This window comes from Epithele typhae (genome assembly GCF_022376455.1).
Source record: "Epithele typhae strain CBS 203.58 chromosome Unknown BXZ73scaffold_1, whole genome shotgun sequence".
In the NCBI taxonomy this organism is placed as follows: Eukaryota; Fungi; Basidiomycota; class Agaricomycetes; order Polyporales; family Epitheliaceae; genus Epithele; species Epithele typhae.
This window is the reverse complement of record NW_025954192.1, coordinates 587,751-607,426: the sequence shown is the minus strand read 5'-3', so window position 1 is coordinate 607,426 and position 19,676 is coordinate 587,751. Positions and strand designations below refer to the sequence as shown.

Genomic DNA, 19,676 nt, shown 5'->3' with positions numbered 1-19,676 from the left:
GACAGCAATACACTACTCGACCTTCTCAGAGCGTCCGGAGTGTGTTGGAACGGCGGTGGCTACTTTGCCCTCTGAGTATCCGAACCAGATGCCTGCGAGCAACAGCAAATGTGCGGCGAGCAGAGTGCCGGAGGAAAGGTTCGTTGAGGGGAAGGTGTTCCATGCGTACTCGATGGCGAGTAGAAGAACCTTCTATGTAGCGAAACATGATGAGCGAATTGACTTGGACAGGAGGGTTCTGCAGCGTACCGGACGGGAACGGGGTATTTTGTTCTCCAGCAGAGGAACGGCAATTGCGTCGCGTACCACGAGTAGAACTGGTAGTGGAGCGACCGCGCAAAGACGATGCCGATGAGATTCGACGTGAACAGCACCGTCACCACGTCTGAAGCAAGCACAATAAGGCACCTGACGTGACGGAAAACGCGGAGAACGCTCACAGTCGGGACTCAAAACAGCTTCGCGGGCGCGCTCAACGGGCTCAACAAGCCTCTGCTCACCACTCTCCACGCACCGCCCTCCCTTCTGCACCACCTAACCACCCGAACAGGGCGAGCGTCCCAGATGGCCCGCGAGGAGCCCCCCGCCCACCGCCGGTCCAGGAAGAGGTCCTCGCCAAGGAAGCGCCAGTTGACGGTCCACTTGAAGAGGAACACGCGCGAGAACTCGTACGCGTGCCCGAGGTACGAGCGCGGGTGCGCGCGCAGGAACGGCAGGCCCGCGCCGGCCTGGGTGAGCGCGAGGAGGAGGGCGAGGGCGAGGGTGCGCGCCGCGCCGCGCCGCTGGAAGAGCACGACGAGCAGGCCCGGGACGTAGAGCAGCGCGTTCATCTTCACGGAGAGCGCGCATCTGGAGTGCGGGTGTCGGCATGGGTATGGAGGAGGAGGGGACAGGGAGAGGCAGGGCGTGCGTGAGGAGGGGGAGAACGTACCCGAGGAGGAGGATGCCCGTTGCGTCCCAGCTGCTCACGAATGCGAGGACGGCGGCTTGGGAGGCGAGGACGGCCCAGCAGTCGTTGAAGAGGCGGAGGGCGTAAATGGAGTGCAGTCTCTTGCTCAAAGGGAGAAGTAGGAGTATCCAGTTAGGGAGGTTGCCAGCCTTGTGGTATATTGCGGTGGTGAGGAAGAGGCCGGCGATGTAGAGGGCCCCATAGATTTGCTGAGCTCGCCACATATCCTGTCCTCCATCTGTAAGATAGTACAGGATTTGATGTACATAAACGTGTCCGGCAGGATAGCTGAGTTTGTGGGTGAACAGAGACGTTTGTTGCAGAGGATCACGGACGTACACAATGGGACCAGTAGGGCCTGAAATTAGTGCATAATCTCGCTCCCCTTTGAGGTATAGCTCCAGCTGGTACATGTACGTTTCCCAGTCAATCTCTGTGTCTGAAATTTAGTCAGCGATGACTACCGGACAAGCATGAGGCACACCAGGGTTTACATGAGATGAACCGTATGATGAGCTGCGTCAGACATGCATCACCCAATACTACCAGCCCAGCAAGTACAACGAAGTACTGCGGATCCAACAGCAATTTCAGCCCAAGGTGCCATAGTGAGTCCAAGAGCCGGAGGGAGGGAGACTGAGACATGTGCGTGGGGGCTTGAAGACAGCTGTGGCTGCACCGCGACAAGCAGTCAGGCATTCCGCCGGCCCGGCGACCGGCGCCCTCACTCAATACTTACCTCTGAAAGTACCATAGGTACAGCACGTGCAACCCGCATTCATCGGACATAGCAGTCTCGTTCGTGCAGAAAAAAACGAAACAAGGAAATAGATAGCCCGTATTGTACACAAATCTCAACGACCAAACCACAACATGTACCCTACCAGAACATACACCTCTTCTCGTTCGGTGGGTTCAGCTATAGAAGCGGTCAGAGAGACGGCGTCGGCAGATGCGAGAGAACACAACTTACCTTCGCCTTGGATGAGCATTTGAACGCCTTCGCGAACTCGGGGATATTGGAGACTGTGCCGTCGACACGGAACTGATTGGGCGAGTGCGGGTCTGTTCGCACACGGGCAACCTGCAAATAGTGGTATTAGACGATACATAACACTCATTATTGAAAAGACCTACAGCGGCTGCTGGCTTGATATTCTGGGCCCAGCTGCGCGCGAAGGAGATGAAGAACAGTTGCTCGCTGTAGAGGTGTATCAGCAAAGGTCGCGAGGTCAGGAAGTGGAGGTCAAACCGAGTATAGCTGAGACCGGGGAGGAGGAACTCAGACTCTTCGCTGTACTGACTCTTCCAAGCCCGGAAGGCCTGAATCAGACCGCTATCCCCAATATTCTCACCAGAGGTCCTATATAAGTGTCAGTCGAGAACGTTCGGGAGGGGGATCTAGTCGCTCACAAATTGCCCTGCAAAATCAGTCAGCTAAACATCCGTCGTATAAACAATCATAACCTACGTTGACGTGAATTTTGCCACCCTTTCCATCATCGATAGTGTACTCTGGAGGAGATTGTTAGATAGTGACTCTTTACGCAGTCGAATAATCAGCACAAACCGGAATATTGATCGACGATACATTTCTGTTTCACTTTGAAGCCTTCACTCGTCTTGTTTGTCCACCACTCCTCAAGCTTGCCGTCTTGATTATACAAGCGACCGGCAGAATCGAAAGCGTGTGTAAGCTCATGTGAAGCGACGTGACCGAAGGACCCGTAATTCATGTAACCGGGCCTGAATGAATATGAGAGGCTGAAAGACTCGCGGAGTGAAGACAACGTTACTCACCAGTTCACATGGAAGAACGGAGGACGGAGAATACCTGCAGGGAAGACGATTTCGTTCCCAGGCGGGTTGTAGTATGCATTCACGGTCGACGCATACATCTCCCATGCCTCGGGATCGCGCTGCTTGCCAATCTGGTACCAGCGGCGAATCTCGTCCCCAACGCTGTATCATACTGAGCCGAGATTCCAAGCAGCCGTGGGTTTACTCGACTTACTTGGCGCTGACGATGTTATCGAAGAAGGTCGCCACATTGATCTTGACATTCCTGTACCAGTTGACCAACGAGCGAGGGTTCTCCGTGTTGGGCGACATGGGATAGCCAACTTTGATACGAAGAGCATCCGCCTGTTCGTGTTATGTTATAGTCGCTGGCTCAAACGACCAAGAAAGGGACGCACCTTGCCCGCAGCTGCGGTGGCACTCTCATCATCCATCCATGCAATGCTAGCCAAAGACTTCTTGAAAGTGCTGATGATATCTGTGCGCAATATTAGCACATCTTATTCAACTAGACGAAGGTGGACTACCCACCTGTGATGACCTTCGTGGCCTTCTCACGAGATTGTCCACCGAACGTCTCCCGAACAAAGTACCGTCCGAGCGCGAAGCCCATGGCAGACTCGACGCGCGCAATACAGTACTCTGAGCGGTCACCGACGGCACCCTTCTTGATCCCATTGAGGACTTCTTGAAGGCCGCGGGTGGCTTGCCACGCCTCGGTCTCCATACCAAGGTAAGAACCATAGGACAAACCGGCACGAGTAATGAAGTATGCCTCGAGGGTGTCTTTGTCGGTGGCGTTCAGGATGCGCGACAGATCAGACAGGTAGGTCGTCGAAGTCAAAATGATCGTGTCGGGGAAGTTGCGCAGCGCGAACGAGGAGAAATACGCCGGGAAGTCGAACTCCGGAAGCTGGTGACTAACGTTCTTGAACGGTACGGGGTTGTACGTCGCGATGGGGTCCTGGTACAGGATGTCGCTATGATGAAGGTGAGAAACTACAGGACCCATGAACCAAGTGGTCCTCACAGGTCAAGACTGGCTTTCGCGATTTGTTTCTCGAGCTTCACAATAGACTTCGCCAGCTTATCGGCACGTTCCGTGCGGTTGACGGGCTTGTTGCCGTCATCGTCGTCGCCCCAGGGCGGCCAGGGCCAAGGGGGCCATACGCGTAGACGCTCTTCGTGGATCGTCAAGCCAGTCGACGGAACGGTCGTGACAGATGCACTCTCGAGCTGCTCGTCCTTGTCATCAGCCACGATCAATAGACGTTGCAAAACTGTGCGGTAAAGCTCGACAATAGCTTCTTCATCGTAGTATTCCTGCAGACAAAGGTTATTTAACGCAAAGACAAACGACAACGACAACGTCATACCTTTGAAGGAAGGCCTAAGTTAGCCTGAGAGAGCCATAGAGCCATGAGGTTGGGGTCGTTTCCCGCATCACCCTCGATGTCATAGCTGAACAGAGCATCGATGCCTTTGATACATAAGCGTTGTGCGGTCGGAGAACCAAAGATAAGACTCACCACGAGAATGCAAATAGGCGACTGTGGCCGTGAGCCTGTGCCTGTCCTCTTCCGGCGTGCTCGCGCTGAAGTCGTCAACCACGACCGTCTTGCCCCGGAAAAGCTCCTTGATCTTCTTAGTCATAGCATTTAATGGGGCTTCGCCCAGGTCGTTCAGGTGATCCTCAGCCATGCAAGAGTTGTACAGACCGCGCAGCTTCTTGAGAAGCAACGCGTCGTCGTCGTCGTCGTCCATGAGAGCCGACGCCTCGGCGAACCGAGACGAGGAGTCTTCGGAGATAATTTGTTGGAGAAGACGCCTGTTTTGCAAGGCGAGCACGTCGAAATGGCCGAGGCGTCCTTTGTCGGAGGGTATGGGATTCTCCTTCAACCAACCGCCGGCTGGGGCGGTGGTAAATCGCATGAAACGAACGCAACGACGACGGTACTCACTCGCAAAGTCATAGAAGTTCTCGCAGGGATCCTGAGTCTCGTCAAGAGAAGACAGAACCGACGCGGCCAGGCTGATGCATGACGCAGAGACGCAAACCGGCTGGAGGCGAGTGAGTAGACGTCATTGCTGTATAAGCACATGAGCGTAAGTACCTCTTCGGGGGGTGCAGTGGGTGCAGGGGCGGGAATGATGACGGTGGTCGTAGAGACCGCGGTGGTTGTGACTTGCGTGGTGGTGGTGGCCGTGGCCGTAGCGGTGGAAGTGACCACTACAGTCTTCGAGCCTCCGCCCGTGCCGGTGTTCAACTTATGCTGGGCGCCGGCAAACAGGCCAATGAAGACGGAACTGAGTAGCAGGAATATGAGAGCGGCAATCAAGAGGAGTTGGGTGAGTGGGGAGAGAGGTTCTTGAACAATGGCGGCGATGCGCTCCAGGTAGCTAGGCTCTTCGTCCGGCGCTGCTGGGTCGTCGTCGGGGTGGGAGACATTCTGGAGCATCGGTGCGCTCTCTGGTTCGGGGTATTGCACGTCGGGTGTGAGCAGAGCCATGGCACAAATGCGTAGTGAGCTCACCTTCGTCCGTGGACGGCCTGGGGGCTCGCGTGTCCGCCATGCCGGCGAGGTGAGGGACGGAGGAGAGCAACGCGTGTGGCCGGCGCCTCCGCGCCAGTCGCCTCCCCGGAACAGGCACGTGGCCGTCACCGCGATTGGCCTGCCAGTGGCGGTGTCCCCCGGCAACCTTCCATCACAAGCGAGCACCACAATTGAACACGAGGTCGTCGCCGGCTTGTTGAGCATGCACAGTGAATTGGTAGTAGCTAAGCGACACTAGTGCTCTGTGTAGTTTTTACTTGTCTAGCCAGTGCCTACTTGCGCTAGGCAGATATCTCTCACTCGAACAAAGCCGCCAACAGGAGGAAAGGGGCGAATCCCCCACTGTCGATAGTATCAACATAGTGCGCAAGTGAATCGTGGCATCCGCTCCTAACTCACCCTTCGGAAGAATGTCGCGAGAAGTAGTCAAAGTCGATGTTTACTATACATACGGGTTAGTGGAGTTTTGGGACGAGATAGGTACCGACGTACCAGCAGTTGCCAGCACCAACTTTAGGCAGGGAAAATAATCAGTGTGCAAAGATAATTAATGGATGAATTACTACGTACTGCTCGTTCTTCCATGTTCAGGTTGCGGAGAGAATACGGCTCAGTCTCATCAATACCACCGTCCTGGAGGTATCGAGTTCCAGAGAAGCTAACAAGGTATGAACCTGCATATACTATGAGAAAGGAAGGTGAATATTGAATCCGAGGCACTGGCCTGTATCAGTGAAGAGCTGAAACAGCTGGATGAGTGTCTGCTCAAACGAATTTGAACAGAATGGGCTCACTTCGCGACCAAACCCACGGAACTTGCGATCCACGCGAGCAAAGGGGATCCCAGTCGCATCTTGAAGGCCAAAATCCCAAGCCCAGAAGCCACCATCTATATGGGCCAACTGGGTAAAGGTATTCTCATCAGGCTCTGGTTCCGGCTGAGGCTCGTCAGCGAGGGTGAGGATGCGGCGTGGGTCCTGACGAAGAAACAAATCATATCGCCGACGCCAGAGATGCCAGCGTTGTTGAACCTCCGCGAACGTATCGAGCACGGGTCTGCCGTCGGCAGTATACTCCGAGAAGTTCTTGAGTCGCTGGACGTACATCCGAGAATTGATGAATGCGAAAGGCCTTCGCAACTGTGTAGAGTCAGGTCAGTAGATATAAACTGACGTCAGACCTTTTTTCCTACCCAGAGGACTGGAGAACCTGCTGCATCCATTACGACAGCCCGGAAAGGTCGATGGGTTCGGAAGACTTGACGCGAAATCGTTGAAAGCACTCCACCACCCTGCTCAGCAATATATCCCAGCGTTTCCCCTTGCTCGTTGGCTGCGTAGCGTATTAGAGTGATCGCAAGTAGAGCGAGATACGGACGCACATATAACGTATTTGTTAGCTTGCTCAAACCCGATGAACAGGTTCAGCATTTCTATTTGTCTGAGATTGCCTCGTCACTCCAGCGCATATCCAAATGTTTGGAAGGACGTACCGTGTTACAAGAAGCCTATCACTGGTCATGAGCAACCGCTCCAACCCCTGCTGTGGGTCACTTGTCGGGGCACGCATCGACGATTCCCAGATGTCTGACTCGTTGATGGGCTGTTGTTCTTGAGCCTGAGGTTCGTCAGGTTTCGGCTCGACGCGTCGCTGTGATTCGACTTTACGTCGCTCGCGACCCCATCCGGGTCTTTCCTTGTCAAACCGAGAGAGCGCATAACCACGAGTTATGATACTTCGGGAGACGGCGGAGTTTGCGGCAGGCGTGCGTAGTGCGTTCCTCAGAGGTGCTACACCGCGGAGTACAGCTCTTGACGAAAGCATAGTGTTGTTCAGTCGAGCACAGACGGCTGATGGGCTCGCCAGCAGTCCAAATTCCAAGAGATTGAAGAGAGGACGCCAGTCGGGATGAAGAAAGTGGTAAAGTATGGAGGCGCGACCGGAGGCGGCAAAGACGCGTCGCGGTGCCAGCGGGCGGCCCCGGTGTTCTGCGAGCCTCGGCGGGGCATCCAGCGTTCTGGGCGTCGCGCACTTCTCTCCGACTGCCGTCACTCCGTATGCTCTCCCTCGCGTCCCGGAGGGCAGCGCGTATCCTTCTCGTCCATGGCCGGCCCACCAGGAGTGTTCCGCGCAGTATCCCTCGCGCCTCTCTCGCCCCCACCGGCTCCCGCACCTTCCTGAGCTTATTCAAGAAGAAGCCCAGGGCCGCCAACGAGCCAAGCACGGAAAGGGCTCCGCTGCTCTCGCAAGACAATCTCTTCCACGAGTTTTCCAAGTCACCTATCCCAGACATCCGCGCGCGGGCTTCTGCCATCCGCCAGCTCGCGCCGTGTCCGGTCTGTGTGGACGAGGATCACGGCGTGCACACCCATGAAGACGCGAAGAACGAGCCGAAAGCGGTCGCGTTTGACTGTCCAGATTGCGGCTGGCCGACACATTGCTCGGAGGACCACTGGAAAGCGGACAAGGAACACGCGAAGTACTGTGGGAGGCTCAGGGAAGTGAATGAGGATGAGCACGACTTGTGGAGTGGCCGGAAGATGACGGAGTTCGACATGCCTGGTACGCAAAGAATGTCCTACAGGTACCGCCTGAACTCATGGATATGGAAATACAGGTCCGCACGACTTCGACGCCGCGCTCTCGTTCTCAAATTGGGACGTCTTCTGGTATACCAGAGAATTCCCGTCACTCAACACGGACAGGTCACGGAGACACACTAGCAAGATCCTGACCTACCCCATCACCATCGGCTCCGTGTTGCACCAATACAGCTATCTCACCACGAGCAATCAGCGACTTACCCGGGAAGGGAGTCGGTCACTAGCTGGTACGCCTCCTGTTACCACAAACGATATGTTCGGCTCATGCTTCTATGTAGCCCTCCGCACCAACCTTCACGTCCCTCTGGGGACTCCTGAGACGCCAAAGGCCGCAGAAACCAAACCTCAAATGAGGATATTCATTCTTGGAGCACGCGCAGAGTCATCGTTACCTCCTCATGTCTGGGAGCAGCTCACGATGCTCTTCCCGTCCGCCATGTTTCACATCTACTTCATCGGCCCCCAGGTTTCACTACCAAGGCCAGCAAGTGAAGTCTACAAGCCTTCTAGTAAACCAACAACATCCAGCGAGCAACCTGCTCCAGCAGCCAAAGAGTACTCCTCAGAAACCACTCAAGCCTCTTCGGAGAACACCGGCGGACTGACTGACCCGGAGCCCTCGTATCTGCCCAATGTCTACGAGCCCCCTACCCCTGCTCCCATCCCGTACCTCAAGCGGACTCGAGACTCGATTCAGCGTTACGGCGTCCCTTCGTACACGGTCCCATACACTGCGGCTCTCACCATCACAGGCATGCGCGCGAACTATTCAGAAGTGCACCCGCAGTTCGCGGAAACCTTCGACCCTTACACGGACTGCTTCTTCATGTTCTCCCCCGGCTTGGGCTTCCCTTCCCAGACGTCGATGGACCCGGAGACAGGCAAGCCCTACCTGCAAGTCGCGTCGCCAACCGAGTGGGGTCCTGTCATGCCTCAACTACTGGCCACCAAGTGCCCGATCTTCATCACCGGTTTCTCGCCTGTGGATGTGGAGCGGGACGTCCAGTCCTCTCGACCGCCCCGGGAGTAGCAGGGGAATTCGACTGGATTGTTACTCCCGGACCTAACGCGTTCCAGAGCGAAAAGTGGGAGGTCGCGGACTTCGACCCACGGGTGATGGTGAGGACCAACTGGGGAGTGTGGGGTATTCGCGGAAAGAGGCGGGACGTACAAGAGCATCGCGGCTGGCTTGGGCTCTCCCTTGGCGCGCCGGAGTAGACTTAAAGTACTTACACTCGTATAATGCATGCTATTCACCCCTTGCTCTCATAAAGTTCCCCGCAAATGTGCAGCTCACTCACGCCACAAGCGCGTCTGACGCGTGTCACGTGCATAAACGACGCGGTGTTGACCGTGTGTCCAGTCGCGTCTCCCGCGCTATCCGACTCCCTGCCTGGCCTCTTCCCTCTCGCTTGCTACGCACGCCGTTCTACATACACTGACCAGTCGATGGTGTATCTTCCACCCCCACATCTATCCTCCGCGTCCCAGCCCTCCTATGCCGAGGCATACGCCAAGATCCTCGCCGCCCACCGCCGGTCTCCAAAAACCGCCGCTTCCTCGGTCGTCATACTCGTAGCGCCGGACGTCGACGCGCTATGCGCCTCGAAGATGCTCTCGGACATACTCAAGCAGGACGACGTCATGTACCGGATCATCCCCGTGGCGGGACACGCAGAGCTGGAGCGCATACGAGACGAGCTAGCTACATATGCGGACGTGAGTAGGCTGCAGTATACCCGTGCTCGTTTGCTGAGAACAATTCGTATCTGTGTAGCTACACACCCTCCTCATGTTCAACATGGGCGCCATCCTGGACCTCCCATCGCCAGAATGGTTCGGAGATTTCCCGCCAACGCTGACGGTGCACGTAATCGATTCGTCAAGACCGCAGAACTTGTCGAGCGTGTTCGGTGCCGGAGAGAACGGCGATCGCATTGTCATCTGGGACGACGGTGGGGTGGAGTCGTTGCAGGAAGAGCGGAAGGCTTGGGAAGTCCTGACAGTGAGTGGACACGTTCCTCCGGTGGGCCGTGGCTGAGATGTCGGTATCAAGTATGCGCCCGAGGTCGACTCGGATGAGGATTCGGACTTCGACTCGGACGAAGATGGAACGGACGAGGAAGACGAGGACGATGACGAAGATGGTGCTTCGTCTGCGTCGTCTCCGAGGAAAAGGAGATCGTCAAACGACGGTGGGCGACGAGGGAAGCGACGGAAACTGGACGTGAGTCTTGTTCGCGCTTCATATCGTACAGCTTCGCTCATTCGCGTTCGTTAGCAACCGAACCGCATTTCTCGAGAGGAGCGCGAACAGCACGAGCACAGACTCATCAAGTACTATCGTTCTGGTACTTGGTATGGTCAGAGCGCATCTGGGACGATGTACATCCTAGCTACCGTGCTTGAACGCGTCGATAATGACCTTCTATGGTGCGCCCTACTGTCTCTTGCTATTCCCTGACACTCACGGTGTATCGTTCAGGCTTGCCATCCTCGGACTCACATACCAATATGTGACCTCGCGCGTGTCAAGGGACGAGTACGACAAATACCAGCAGATCTACAACGACGAAGTCGCACGATTAAATCCTGCACCACCCCCGACGCTGGGCGATGAGCTCAAGGCTCAGAGCCCGGACGACAACGCAGTTTACTCCACTGAAGAGTTCCGCTTCATAATGTTCAGGCATTGGAACCTGTATGACGCCATGTACCACTCCAGCTACGTTGCGAGCAAGCTCGGTATTTGGAAAGAAAGAGGCCGTAAGCGTCTGACCGGACTGCTCGCGAAGATGGGGTGCGTCCATCCAAACGTTTCTCTCGTTGGGTTCCCACCTCATTGTTGCGTGGCTGCAGTTTCTCAATACCCGAAACACAACAACCATACCCTCACATGGCAAAGGACCTCAAAGCCTCCCTTCGCGAGAAGCTAGATCAACTCGCGCCCGAGTACAGCCTGGTCGAACTCTCATATCCCTCCTTCACGCGCTGCTACGGTTACCGCGGACAACCACTGTCGGCGGGCGATGCCGTCGAGGCGCTCTCTGCACTGCTCGACATCGCCGGGGGCACGCGCATCGAAATCGAAGAGGAAGGCGCACGTAACGGCGGCGACTGGTTTGGGGGCGGCAGGGTATGGGACGCCGGGAAGGAGGGCCGCCATCGAGATGACGACAGGGAGAACGTGCCCCCCGGGGCGCTTGCCAATATGGTGAAGACCCAGGTGCAGGGCATGAATAAGGGCGAGGGCGAGGGCGAAGATGTGGAGTGGTGGGTGAAGAACTTTTGGTCCTCGTTTGATGCCCTGAACGAGTACGTCTGCCCTCTCTCGTTCCACTACCTCCCACTGAGACTTCCCACAGCATCGAGCGACAGAAGGACGCGATCAGGCTCTCCATGGCATTGCATCGAGCGATTATCCGGCAAGGTTCCTCCATCATCGACCGACAAGAGATCAAGACCATGCGCGGTCATCGCGTTGTCCTCATCACCCAAGGTCCCGACCTGCAGCTCTTCGTTCACCCAGGGGTGCTCAACCGCCTGGCGTTGTGGCTCGTCGAAGCGCTTCGCGACCGTGTCGACCCCACCACCCCAGCGTACTCCCGCAGCAAACGCAAGAGCTTGCCGGTGGTCGTCGCATGTTTGAACGAGAGGACAAACACGTTCATCGTCGTCGGTGTGACTGGGGCGGCCGACTTCGACGATGTCCGGAAGAAGTGAGTGATGTCACCAGACGTGCCGAGTATGTATGGAGGCTGACCGCTGGTCCAGCGAGTTCGGTCTTGCGTTCCTCGACGCAAAAGAGCGGTGTAATGCGCGCACGCGGCACGGCACGTTCGACACGAGCGTGCTCGAGATCAACAGAGATGATCTCAAGGTCTTCCTCGAGACGCTGTGCGAGAGTAGGGAACGCTTCTAAGTCCTGCCTGTGCTCCCTCTCGTCCTATACTCTTGTCCCTCTCGCACCGCCCGTTGTATCTCTAGATGTATCTCGCTCAGCCCTTGGATGCCACATTGGTTATATATCAGCAAGCCTACAAACAGCATCCAGCTGCACCTTCAAGCGTCTTCTCTTTACGTCCTCTCGATGCCTCACAGCACACCCTTCGTGCTCGGAACGTCGTCACCCCCTGTGCGTTCGATCGCTTGACGGATTGCGAGCGCGAGGGCCTTGAACGCCGACTCGGCCCTACGATCATCAAAGTCAGCACGCTCGAACGCGCGGTCTGCCAGACGCACTTGTGGTGGTCGTTCTCCCCGCGGAGGACGTCGACGTGGAGGGTGACGCCGGACGCGATCGCGAAGGAGTAGAAGATGTGCGGGAACATCTCCGTCGAGAGGTCGCCGACCTTCTCGCGCTTCAGCTTCAGGTCCGTGACGCAGTACGGGCGCGAGCAGATGTCGATGACGGCGCGCGAGAGGGCCTGGATTCGGATTCGAACGAGGTGAGGACGTCGGACTTTGAGGCCGAACGAGGGGGCGCACCTCGTCGAGGGGCGCGAAGCCGGTGCCGTAGCGGCGGATGCCGCGCACTTCGCCGAGGGCCTGCTTGAACGCGGTCCCGAGGGCGATGGCGCTGTCCTGTGCGGGTCGAACGGACTTCAGTCTGGGGGAGCGAGACACGAAAGGCGGGTAGAGAGGCTTATCTGCCGAGTGGTGGTCGTCTATGTGCAAGTCGCCCTTGCAGGTGAGCTGCAGCGACATGCCGGAGTGTTTCGCGAGCGCGTGGAACATCTATCGCGAGCCTGCACTTCAGCGCGATGTGTGGCCCAGAGCGCGCGGGGCGTACGTGGTCCAGGAAGCCGATCCCGGTCGAGACGGAGATCTCCTGCTTGTTGCCCGTCCCAGGCTGGCAGTCGAGGTTGATCGCGCAGCGGATCTGCGTCTCGTTCGTGTTGCGCTCGACGACCGCTGTGCGTGCTTGCATCTTGGGCTTGTCGGAGTTGTCTGCTTGCACAAGGTTGGGCGGATGAGCAGGCGTCGTGGGTGGATGAGTCAGATCTCGCTGTGCCGCATTTGGTAGGCGCGATACACGCCGCTTCAGTTCGTCCGTGAAATTGCCCTATGGTGGCCTCGAAGTAGAAACATCTCCTACAAAAGGCCCTCGCCCTTCCGCCTGCACGTCCATGACCTTCCAATACCCACACCCCTTGCCCTCGTTCTGCGCTCCTGCGTAACACGTCCACCAATATTTCGCAACTAAACTCCGGCTGGCATCCTGTGAAGACTCGGGCGCCTCTTCGTACCGATTCTTCATGTCTGGCCTCAGTATACATGGGACGTTGCACTTGCATTTGGGTATTGTTTGAGAGCGGAAGTCTGGGCGGTAGAAGCGGAATGTGATGTTAATCCGAGCGTTTGAGGAGTCGCTCAACCTACCATCCGCGTCTTCTTCGACAAGGTCAGGAGGGGGTGGGAACGGGGGGTGGAATATGTCAATCGTGTTTTGCACGGGCACACAATGCTTGTACATCTCTTGGCAAGAGGCGTGCATTATGACCAGCTACGGACTGGGGTTACATAAGAGTGGTACGGACTGACAAGCGCATGTACGCACCGAGTTGTGTTTTAGGGGGATGTTATACGTACGGGCCGCTCGTTTATCTTTCTCGTCTGTCGGGATCACTTCGCGTAGTCGAAATATACGACCCACTCCTATAGGTATTATCAGCAGTCTGCTCCATGGAATCACGTAGGATGGCCGGGCTCACCAAGGCTCAGACTAGCGATTGTAGGGTACGGCCCCAAATTCGTCAATTGATCTGAATGAAAGCCAACGCTCTCCTTCGCTCCAGCATAGCAATTTGAGGCTGCGACGTTAGCACGCCAGATCTCAGGCTCTTCGTCTTCTTCACACGGATACCCGCCCCATTCCAGGGGGTATCGTTTCCTCTCGCGCATCTCCTCGTTAACCACGCGTTCGACAATCTGGCATGCCTCTTCCATGGCAGGCGGAAATTGAGGAGGTGGGTCGGTTTTGCGGCCATTATACCTATACAAGGCATGTGAGCATCGAGCAAACCCATCTGCAACCAGAAACTTCCTACCAATACTGTGCGGCCTCTTTCATATCTTCGCTTGGTTCAGTCCGGACAAAGAATGCAGTGCGATGAGGGCTCGCAACTACGCGATCGAACAGCCACCACTTATTCTGCTTCCAGTCACGACTGCGGTGGAGCATCTCGTAGAACAGCCTGCACGCAGTGTAGCTCAGTACCGCTGAGTAGAAGCTCGTCCCCTCCGCGCATACCTGCAGGCTACGTCAGGGGGTAGGATGGAATTGTGCAAGGTACAAGGGACATGTTCAGCGACCATCTGAGGCGAGGTAAGAGTGAGTGGCGGCTGCCGATTCAGCTGTTGCTTTGCTGGGCCACTTGCGGAGTTGGGAGGTCGGAAGAAGGCCATAAACTCGGCATTGCTGACGGTCTTGGCCTCGGAGGTCGGCTTGCTTGGGGACGTCCTCGCAGATACTGAGCCGCTGGACGATGCTGAAGGTGTATCCTCGACAACTCTGTGCTGTTTTACTGGGGACGGGGTCCGCCCGCCGTCTTTGTGGCTGTCGGCTTTGAGCCAACCCTGTAGCCCAGTCGTGGGGGTGACTTTCCGTTTCTTTCTGGGCGGCTCGGAGCGCAGAGCTCGCGCGGCAGCGTCCACGTCGCCTTCCGCCTTGACGAGCGCGTCGAGAAGTGTCGACTGAGCAAGGTCGAGTGGGTGAATGAGGCTGGACAGAATGGCCAAAAGCGTGTCGGTATCCATGGGGGAGACTAGATAAGTACTGGCGAGCTGTCAACGAGCACGCCTGCGTATATGTGTGGATTTGGGTCCTCGGCCGACGCCCTCGGGGATGGTAGGCAACGCTGCTCAATGGAGGAAGGAGTGAGTCAAGATCTAGACGCGTCTCGCGAGGCCCCGACGCGTTGTTGTCACGCGAGCAGGTGATCCACGCGTCGTTCCCACGGATCGCTAGGCCCTCCCCCCTCGGGCGCCTCGAAGTTCAGGTCCAAACCAGCTTCCGTTCAGCCATGAGCCCTACCGGAAGCAAAGGCACATCCCTAGCAAGCAGGGAAGAGGTCTTGTGCCATGCACACGGTCATCGCGCGAAGAGATGTATGACTCGGCTGTTATGGGTTTGTCTGCGTTGTCACTCTGTCCAATGTTTATCGTCGGCTGATAAGCACCTCGACAGGTCCTCGTCCTCGCTGTCGCTCTCGGCTTCGAGACAGTACGCCTATGCTTGGACTACCTGGGTCCTGTAAAGGTGTCTAGATCCGCCAAGGCTATCAAACTTCCAGACTTCTCCCACCTCGCCACCCACTGCGCTGATGTCTCGCCCATCGCCGCGGACTCGTTCGTGGAGCGGCAGGACGCCCTCGCCCGCACCCTCCACGCGCTGGGCGCCGCAGCGTACGTCGCCGAACCAGGCGCCAACGCCGGCTTTTTCGCCAACCTCACCGGCTCCCTCTGGCACCTCTCCGAGCGCCCTTTGCTGCTCGTGATCCAGCCCCAGACGGACGGCCTCGGATCCATCCACGCCAACGTCTCCATCCTGACTCCGACGTTCGAGAAGACCAGGGCGATGTTGCTCCCTCTGCCCAGCGCGTCGTCGGTCACCTACACCGCCTGGCCCGAGGACAGTGACCCGTACGCGCAGGCGCTCGCCCTCATCCCGAACCTGGAGGAAGCGATCATTTATGTCGACGGAGGGATCAGGATGTTCATTGCGGACAGTCTACAGAAGGCGGCGCCCCAGGCTCACGTTACGATCGCGCCGGCTGAACTGAGGCAGTTGAGGGAGCGCAAGAGCGCCGAGGAGCTGGAAATCATGAAATACGTGAACGAGGTCAGTGGTCCTTTGTTCGAGAAAACGGCCGTGCTCATCACTGCCGTGCGCTTGGGCAACTTAGGTCACAGTCCTCGCTATCAGGGCCGCCCGGGATCACATGTACATCGGCATGCGCGAATCCGAGGCAATGTCCCTCGTTGTCAGTGCGTTGAGCACTGCGGGACTCAAGGATACGTCCGCCCTGACTCTTTTCGGAGGTCAGTCAATGCATCATCTTGCTTGGGTAAGTTTGATGAAGCTGTATGATCTCCCGACAGAGAACGCCGCGTTGCCTCATGGATCCGGAACTGATCGCGTACTGGGCAAGACCGACTTCATCCTCATCGACACTGGCGGTGTGCTGCACGGATACGAAAGCGACGTCACCAGAGTGAGCCTAACCCACGCGTTATCTATCCATGGACATTGCTGGAATTCACATGCGTTGTCAGACCTTCGCCTTACCGCAGTCCGAAATCTCTGCAGAGAAGCTGAAGCTCTGGAACATCGTGCACATGGCGCAAGCTCGAGCTCTAGAAACGGCCAAGAATGGTACCGTTACTGCTGAGGTGGACCGCGAAGCTCGGAAAGTCATTTCCGACGCGGGTTACGGCAAGTACTTTACGCATAGGCTTGGTCACGGTGTGTACACCATATCGTCAACTGGGGCAGAAACTCACATCTTGGTCGGTTCACACAGGTATTGGCATGGAAGTCCACGAATCACCCTACCTTCGCGGAGGCACCGAAGATGTCATCCTCACAGGCAATTCATTCTCCGACGAGCCTGGGATTTACATCGAGGGAGAGGTGAGAACATCGCCTTTCTAGGGAACCACCATTTTGAATTGCTGCTGTTTCTCAGGTCGGAGTCCGACTCGAAGACTGCTTCTACATCGACGACGACGGAGTCGCACAATACCTGACTCAAGGCGTCGGAGGGGCTGCGTCTGGGCCATGGACTCCATGATCGTATCCACATCTCTTGGACTTCGATAGACGGACTTGCACGCATAGTCTGTAGAATGCCATGGATTGCACCATGTCGTAATGATACAGCTGCGTGATGCTACAACAATGCTACATTGCCCGTTCTCGTGGCGCCGGCTGTCACGCGGATACAATACATGGCCGTCTCTCTCCTTGAACGGGGCTCACTCAAGCCAGAGGCCTGCAGCGCATCGGTGAGTTGTACTAACACATTCGGACATGTCGTGGGACTGCTCCTCGATGGCCTCCGGCTCGATCAAAGCTTCGCGTGGGAACAGGCTGATGTCGAGTCCCCTGAAAACAGCTGAAGTAAAACTGAAAGCGTTAGACGACTCATCTTTGCCGGTAATCTAACTCGCTCGCCTGGTGTCTATCAAAGGTGTGTTCCCCGGCAACTGCGTACCCGACCTCGCCTTGGTACTTCCGCACGGGGTTACCGTGGGTCCCCTTCTCCGGAGAATATTGAGAGAATCCCTCGGCCCCGTTGAAGTGGTTTGCAAGCACCTGGCCGTCTGTGTCCTTGGGGACCACAAAGATAAACGAGAAACGTGTCTCCTGCGTGAACGAAACACCGTGCTCGAGTAAATTCGAAAGGACTTGACCAACGCCGCCTTGTTTCAATGGGTGTTTCGTGGCGATGGTAGCCTGGAGGAATACGATGTGGGAGCGGTCCGCGCTCACGACAAAGGCGTCGACCGTAGAGAAGTCCTCGGGACAGACGAACATCAGGTCGTCGGCTTGGTCTCCAAGAATCGGCAAGTCGTCGAAGGAGTGGGTCATCACATCAGAAAGGACGAAGTCCCTCTCCTTTCCGTCGATCTGGCAGATGAGGTGGTCCGAAATGCACCAGGTGAGAGCCAAGGTCTTGAAAGCGTAGTCGGAGATAGCCGATAGAGGTTTGAGAGCTCGTAACATCTTTTCACGATGAGCGAGTCCGCTTTCGATGACAACTTTCATGACGCGCATGAAGAGGAAGTCGGTGGGGATGATGCATGTGGCCACGGCTTCCAAGGACAGTGAAGTCCGGGGTCCCGTAACGGTGGGCTGCATGAAGAAATGGTCGTCACATCCATCGACGTCGACGTCGAGGATGGGGAGAAGATCAGTATAGGAAAGTAAGGTCGCAGCAGGACCATAGGGTTGCATTTTGGCCACAGCTTCACCAATATCTATCTTGGACCCCCGGGAAGTCCGCCGGATAAGCGTAGCGCACGTCCGAGCGCACGGTCCGAGCAACAGCATGATCTCCACCGGGGAATAGAATTCCTCTCGGAATGGCCTAGGGCGAGATGGAGACGATTGACCACGTTATAAGTGCCGTCTACTCACCCAAGTCGAAAAATCTCATCCCTCTCCCATAGCTTCGCTGCCCAGAACTTTGCTTTCTGCCGATTCCGAAACTCCTTGTAAAGCTGTCGTTGAGGGGAGCAAGATAGGATAGTTGGGTTCCCGAGTAGTTCTTCGGAAAGTCCTCCAACGCCCTCGTAACCATCGACAAGAGCCAACACCCCGCGCGGCGGTTCCCGGTCGCCAGTCATTAGCGCAAATATACCTCGTGCAAAAAGACCACGAAAGGCGGCCTTATGGGAGAAAAAGACTGGGCGACGGCTGAAGAGACACTTTAGCAGCGTCACCCAAATAAAAAGGGTTGTTCCTGTGTGATGGACGCTGAGAACAGATGATCGACACGAACCGTACCTATCCCAGGATGTCCGATGACTATAAGGCTCTCCGAGGGATGCAAGCCCATATGGGCCCAAATATCTTTGTAATCCTGGCGGATCATAACCTTCTCCGTCGGTACGGGAAGGTTGACATCAGGACGGATGTACTCGATGCCGTCCTGGGCTTCGAAAGGGCTCTCGGGTCCATTCCAGAACCGGTCGATGGCCTCCTGTTGCCACTTTTTGAAGGTCGACAGCTTTTCGGCGGATACTACGAGACGGAGAGAAGAAGATCACAGCTGGGCAACGAATCTGTGCAACATGTGTGGCTCTACTGACCTTCAGGAATAGCAGTGGGCAGCGTGATAAAAATATTGACGCCCTCACCGAGGCCTGACACCAACAGGGGGTCGTCTCCACCGAGGCGTTTGCCCACTGAGTCATCGAGGAGACCAGGGCTTAAGCTTAAGACGAGATTGCTCATTTTTTCTGCGGCAATGTCGGTGTTGGGCCACGGATTCACCAACTGGGTAGATTTACACGTTCACGCAGACGCAATAGGTGAATAGAGGAGGCACTTGCCTTCCAGAGAACCACACCATCCTCGTGTACATTAAAGTATGACCCAGCGAGACGCTTCAATGAGACCACACGGTCCGTGGCGGTCGTGTAGAACCTTCCAAGACGCACAGGACCTCCCGCTTGTTGGTAGAATAGAAACAAGGGGTTCGTGGTCTACGATATCGAGATGGTCAACGACAGTCACGACTTGGCAAGAGAGTTGGCTCGCCATGATCTCCAGGTTGCAGAGTGTGGGGATAGCGTCGTACGTGGAGAGTCTGCCCCGGGGATAGGGGAGCAGTCGAAGTTGATGTCGCAGGCTGGTTGCCCACCGGAATTCGCGGGCCGAACGTCGCTTGCCCCGCGTCTGCCTCCTCCAGAGTCCCCATCGCTCAATGGAGGCCTTTTGGAACCATGCCCCTCTCCCAATTTTGCTATCCAGGTCTTTTACCCCGGGTGTACTTCTTCGTCGACACTTGCACGCCACTGAAACCGCCGGCTGGACTCCTACTGAGAGGCTGATGGTGTAGATTTCTGTGGCAGATGGAGGCTGAAGCACATTTGCTCTAGTGAGTAGAATCTCTAACTACATATTGCTCCTCGCCGTAAGCTTTGTTTCCTCCAATGGAAACATCGCCTTCCACCATGGCGGGTTTTGGTGTCGAGTCATGCCGTTCATCCTTTTCGCGCGGTCGCTTCCTCTTCACGTACAGAAGCAGCGCCATCCAT

The 19,676-nt window shown here is 56.4% G+C and overlaps 9 protein-coding genes across 9 annotated transcripts; 3 read left to right on the top strand and 6 right to left on the bottom strand.

The window, feature by feature from the left end:
• Positions 1-12: 12 nt before the first annotated feature.
• On the bottom strand, positions 13-1,594 carry BXZ73DRAFT_37501 (mannosyltransferase; the record flags this gene model as incomplete). Its single annotated transcript, XM_048018021.1, has 6 exons — positions 13-189; positions 255-408; positions 457-849; positions 932-1,237; positions 1,289-1,388; positions 1,444-1,594. 6 exons carry the CDS (start codon positions 1,592-1,594, stop codon positions 13-15), a joined length of 1,281 nt encoding a protein of 426 aa, XP_047883709.1.
• Positions 1,595-1,829: 235 nt separating this feature from the next.
• On the bottom strand, positions 1,830-5,323 carry BXZ73DRAFT_37776 (metalloprotease; the record flags this gene model as incomplete). Its single annotated transcript, XM_048018077.1, has 17 exons — positions 1,830-1,868; positions 1,923-2,033; positions 2,087-2,150; positions 2,202-2,312; positions 2,363-2,370; positions 2,421-2,464; positions 2,520-2,695; positions 2,750-2,911; positions 2,964-3,094; positions 3,148-3,227; positions 3,281-3,729; positions 3,780-4,072; positions 4,126-4,229; positions 4,279-4,659; positions 4,711-4,810; positions 4,864-5,219; positions 5,284-5,323. 17 exons carry the CDS (start codon positions 5,321-5,323, stop codon positions 1,830-1,832), a joined length of 2,649 nt encoding a protein of 882 aa, XP_047883708.1.
• Positions 5,324-5,600: 277 nt separating this feature from the next.
• BXZ73DRAFT_95497 (Scramblase) lies at positions 5,601-6,526 on the bottom strand (the record flags this gene model as incomplete). Its single annotated transcript, XM_048026805.1, has 8 exons — positions 5,601-5,646; positions 5,704-5,746; positions 5,797-5,815; positions 5,875-5,962; positions 6,025-6,044; positions 6,099-6,281; positions 6,336-6,443; positions 6,497-6,526. 8 exons carry the CDS (start codon positions 6,524-6,526, stop codon positions 5,601-5,603), a joined length of 537 nt encoding a protein of 178 aa, XP_047883707.1.
• Positions 6,527-7,361: 835 nt separating this feature from the next.
• BXZ73DRAFT_86203 (zinc-finger of mitochondrial splicing suppressor 51-domain-containing protein) lies at positions 7,362-9,125 on the top strand (the record flags this gene model as incomplete). The annotated part of the gene is made up of 4 exons (XM_048024114.1): positions 7,362-7,866; positions 7,922-8,134; positions 8,186-8,878; positions 8,914-9,125. 4 exons carry the CDS (start codon positions 7,362-7,364, stop codon positions 9,123-9,125), a joined length of 1,623 nt encoding a protein of 540 aa, XP_047883706.1.
• Positions 9,126-9,356: 231 nt separating this feature from the next.
• Positions 9,357-11,829, top strand: BXZ73DRAFT_37108 (CDC45-like protein; the record flags this gene model as incomplete). The annotated part of the gene is made up of 8 exons (XM_048017943.1): positions 9,357-9,626; positions 9,685-9,912; positions 9,964-10,134; positions 10,189-10,340; positions 10,393-10,707; positions 10,767-11,222; positions 11,273-11,626; positions 11,682-11,829. The coding sequence occupies 8 exons, from the start codon at positions 9,357-9,359 to the stop codon at positions 11,827-11,829; spliced, it is 2,094 nt and encodes a 697-aa protein (XP_047883705.1).
• A 173-nt stretch (positions 11,830-12,002) lies between these two features.
• BXZ73DRAFT_37381 (IGPD-domain-containing protein) lies at positions 12,003-12,837 on the bottom strand (the record flags this gene model as incomplete). Its single annotated transcript, XM_048017987.1, has 5 exons — positions 12,003-12,099; positions 12,150-12,334; positions 12,396-12,491; positions 12,534-12,644; positions 12,700-12,837. 5 exons carry the CDS (start codon positions 12,835-12,837, stop codon positions 12,003-12,005), a joined length of 627 nt encoding a protein of 208 aa, XP_047883704.1.
• A 135-nt stretch (positions 12,838-12,972) lies between these two features.
• Positions 12,973-14,315, bottom strand: BXZ73DRAFT_37512 (uncharacterized protein; the record flags this gene model as incomplete). Its single annotated transcript, XM_048018025.1, has 5 exons — positions 12,973-13,413; positions 13,468-13,565; positions 13,622-13,902; positions 13,958-14,104; positions 14,161-14,315. 5 exons carry the CDS (start codon positions 14,313-14,315, stop codon positions 12,973-12,975), a joined length of 1,122 nt encoding a protein of 373 aa, XP_047883703.1.
• Positions 14,316-15,140: 825 nt separating this feature from the next.
• On the top strand, positions 15,141-16,702 carry BXZ73DRAFT_72858 (peptidase M24; the record flags this gene model as incomplete). The annotated part of the gene is made up of 7 exons (XM_048021805.1): positions 15,141-15,168; positions 15,203-15,750; positions 15,815-15,950; positions 16,011-16,123; positions 16,185-16,374; positions 16,433-16,542; positions 16,598-16,702. 7 exons carry the CDS (start codon positions 15,141-15,143, stop codon positions 16,700-16,702), a joined length of 1,230 nt encoding a protein of 409 aa, XP_047883702.1.
• Positions 16,703-16,886: 184 nt separating this feature from the next.
• Positions 16,887-18,870, bottom strand: BXZ73DRAFT_95493 (uncharacterized protein; the record flags this gene model as incomplete). The annotated part of the gene is made up of 5 exons (XM_048026804.1): positions 16,887-16,903; positions 16,934-17,016; positions 17,126-17,766; positions 18,416-18,657; positions 18,726-18,870. The coding sequence occupies 5 exons, from the start codon at positions 18,868-18,870 to the stop codon at positions 16,887-16,889; spliced, it is 1,128 nt and encodes a 375-aa protein (XP_047883701.1).
• Positions 18,871-19,676: the final 806 nt, after the last annotated feature.